Source organism: Solanum pennellii, chromosome 8, assembly GCF_001406875.1.
Source record: "Solanum pennellii chromosome 8, SPENNV200".
In the NCBI taxonomy this organism is placed as follows: domain Eukaryota; kingdom Viridiplantae; phylum Streptophyta; class Magnoliopsida; order Solanales; family Solanaceae; genus Solanum; species Solanum pennellii.
The window spans coordinates 40,991,189-40,994,966 of record NC_028644.1 but is presented as its reverse complement, the minus strand read 5'-3'; the positions used below and the strand labels follow the sequence as shown (position 1 = coordinate 40,994,966).

The 3,778-nt window shown below is 36.8% G+C and overlaps 1 protein-coding gene across 1 annotated transcript in view; it reads left to right on the top strand.

The window, feature by feature from the left end:
• The first annotated feature begins 699 nt into the window (after positions 1-699).
• The window catches only part of LOC107028733 (pentatricopeptide repeat-containing protein At5g42310, chloroplastic), a 4,962-nt gene continuing 1,883 nt past the window's right edge, over positions 700-3,778 (top strand). The window contains exon 1 of the mRNA XM_015229911.2: positions 700-2,538. Within this exon, the coding sequence (XP_015085397.1) occupies positions 772-2,538 (1,767 nt within the window). The 5' untranslated portion in view covers positions 700-771. The remainder of the gene's footprint in view (positions 2,539-3,778) is intronic.

Genomic DNA, 3,778 nt, shown 5'->3' with positions numbered 1-3,778 from the left:
GAGCTTCAATACCACAATATTCCTTCGAAGATTAAACCTCTGAGAATTTCAATGAGTCTACTTCTGAAAACATTATTTTTGAACACGATGAAGTCATGATTAATGATCTGGATTACCATGAAAAATTGGACGCTAATAACTTGTTGGATGAGTGAAAGTGATGCACGCTCAGAGGTCCACATCTTAGAAAAAATTGTTGATACCATCGAAAAAAACAATGTTGATGATAAAGTTGAAGATTATAGAATACCTTTGGAATCAGTCACGCGTAAAGAGACACTTATCACATCTAGAATTCTTCACAGTTTTATGAAACAATTCGAAAAGACAACACCAAAACTTTTGGATGCAGTAAGAAAAGTTAGAGATGCGTTTCAACTAGATTTAACTTTAACAAAAAATATAACAAAATAGAATTATATTTCACCGAAATGTCTTATATACATACATACATATATATATACACACATTAGTACTTTTAAAAAAGTATCAATTTGTAATATTAATAAGACCATATATTTAAATAGCGATCTTGTGAAAATATATTATCTTATCAAAATATGTGATTTTATTTTCCATTAGCCAAGTTCATTATAAAAAAAGTATTATCTTAAAGATATTAATAATTAACCGAGTATTGAGTGTGTGTTTGGCAAATTAAATTATTTGAGTTGAATAAGACACAATATTGTGTATTATAACTCAAACTGGTATTATGATAGTATTTGGAAAAGTAAAATATCTTTGCTCCAGTTGGCGGAGGTGAGAAAGATGGTTGGTTTATCTGTGCCCTCAACATTCACCGGAACTTGCTGGAGAAGAAGACGGAGAATGAACACTCTGTTACTTCCTCCGCCGTCGCAACTGCCTTATCAATTCCATCCCCGACGTCAAATTCTTGGCCAACACTCCTCAACTTCCCATCTATCTATCTCCAACCAATTCAATATCAGTATAGAAGAAGAAGAGGAGGAGGAGGAGGAAGATGATGTCGGTTCATACTCAAATCATCGCTACGATTTCACTCGTCTCCTTCAATTTCTTTCCACCACCGAACCCAATTCAGATAATTCTTCACCCACACAACTCGACCCCACCGAGTTGCGCTTGGCTGAGTCATATCGAGCTGTGCCGGCTCCACTCTGGCACTCTCTTCTCAAAGATCTCTCCTCCACCCCATCCTCAATTTCCATAGCCTATGCACTCGTTATATGGCTTCAGAAGCACAACCTTTGTTACTCTTACGAACTCCTATACTCTATTCTCATTCACGCGCTCGGACGCTCCGAGAAGTTGTACGAGGCTTTTTTGCTCTCTCAGAGGCAAACACTCACCCCTTTAACCTACAATGCACTTATTGGAGCTTGTGCACGAAACGGTGATCTCGAAAAAGCACTTAATTTGATGTGTAGAATGCGCAGAGACGGGTATCAATCTGACTATGTCAATTATAGTTTGATTATTCAGTCCCTTATTCGTAGTAATTCTATTGATTTGACCATGTTACACAAGTTCTGTTATGAAATTGAAGCCGATATGATTGAACTTGATGGCCAATTGTTGAATGATATGATTGTGGGTTTCGCTAAAGCTGGTGATGTTGATACAGCTTTAGGTTTCATGAGTGTTGTTCAAGGTAATGGATTGAGCCCTAAAATAGCTACTGTTGTTAACTTGATATCTGAATTGGGTAATTCAGGCAGGACTGATGAAGCTGAGGCTATATTTGAGGAGTTGAAAGAAGGCGGGTTAAAGCCAAGGACGAGGGCGTTTAATGCCCTTTTAAAAGGGTATGTTAAAACTGGATCTTTGAAGGATGCTGAGTATATTGTGTCGGAGATGGAGAGGAGTGGGGTCGCACCAGATGAACATACGTATAGCTTGCTTATTGATGCTTATGGAAATGCAGGTAGGTGGGAAAGTGCGAGAATTGTGTTGAAAGAAATGGAAGCTAATAATGTTCAGCCAAATTCATTTGTGTTTAGTAGGATCTTAGCTAGTTGTCGTGATAGGGGAGAGTGGCAGAGATCATTTCAGGTGCTTAAAGAAATGAAGAATAGTGGGGTCAATCCTGATAGGCAGTTCTATAACATAATGATTGATACTTTTGGGAAGTACAATTGTTTGGATCATGCAATGTCTACCTTTGAAAGGATGAAGTTGGAGGAAATTGAACCTGATACTGTTACATGGAACACACTTATAGACTGCCATAGCAAACATGGCCATCACAATAAGGCGGAGGAGTTGTTTGAGGTGATGCAGGAAAGTGGATGTTCTCCCTGCACCACCACATACAATATAATGATTAATTCTTTCGGTGAGCTGGAAAAATGGGAGGAGGTGAAGGGCCTTTTGAGTAAAATGCAGAGTCAGGGCTTACTTCCCAACGTTGTTACATATACCACTCTAATAAATATTTATGGACAGTCAGGAAGGTTCAATGATGCTATTGAGTGCTTGGAGGTAATGAAGTCTGCAGGATTAAAGCCATCTTCAACCATGTATAATGCCTTGATCAATGCCTATGCACAGAGGGTAAATAACTCTAAACTTATCATGACCTTTGATGAGCTGCTTTCTGAAATTTCCATAGCTTACTTACTCACACGATATCTTAGGTCATAATTTCCCTGAATAAATATTTATTATGTGTATCCATATAGGTAGTACAAACTAATTGGTTACTTGAGTCAAATTCTTTATGACATTCACGTTTAGGTCACTTCAATTTCAAAACATTGCAAAAAATGATCAACATTTTTTTTTTTTCGAAAAATGATTAACTTAGAGGTATATTTAGTCGCTAGTACACTTACATGAGGTACTGAGTATGGCAGGAGGGTTCTTAATTTTGTTAGAGATTATAAGTCTGGTTGTAAAGGTGAGATTTCCAGAATCACTAGTTGTACTAAAAGACGAATTACTGATTATTAGAAATTTAGAATGAAAAGGTTCTGAATGGAGCAAAATGATTATGAAGATTTATTTAGCCAATCTCTTGAGTTAGGTCCCTACTAAAAACCAAAGATATCAAGAACAAGATTGTGTTACCTCCTAAAGAATGCTCTGTTGGGTTGCAAGGTAAATCTAAACTCACCATTCACACAGGTGTAAGAAAGAGAACATTTCCATATTATTAATAAGATAAGGCTAAGAAAATGACGATAAACCCCTTCATATAAACTATAAGGAGAAGCCATGCTAACTAAAAAGTCTAACCAAATTTTGTTGGAAAAGCAAACTAAATAAAAACTGGGAAATAACTAGCTAATTATGGAGAGAATTCCCAACATCCTTGGGAATTAGGAACGTATTAAACCTAGTATGAATAGATTAGGAAACTAATAAAACCTGACCTAGGAAAGGAACTTGAAAATTTTGAAAGGTTTGACTTTGATTCCAAGTTTGTGCTGATGTATTTGTACTTCTTGACCTAGCTTGTTGCGCAAAATCCCTTCGCTCTTGATGTTTATTGGACCCCGATTCACTTTATTTAGAAGCCCATAATTGCTGTCTTTTAATTTTAGGCAACTTTGAACCTTTTTAATTGGACTCTTAGTAGCTGATATTAAGACCACAATCATCAACATTGTGGACTCTTTCGATTTAAGTCACCAAATAAATGTAGCACTTTGATAAATGCTCTTCAATGGGCTTGTGTGCTTCTTCCAACACAAGACTTGTGTAATTGTGAATCATGTAGTATGGAAGGTAGTTCGTGCAGCCCCCTATATCCAACCTCCCCCCCCCCCCACACACAAAAAAAAAAAAAAAA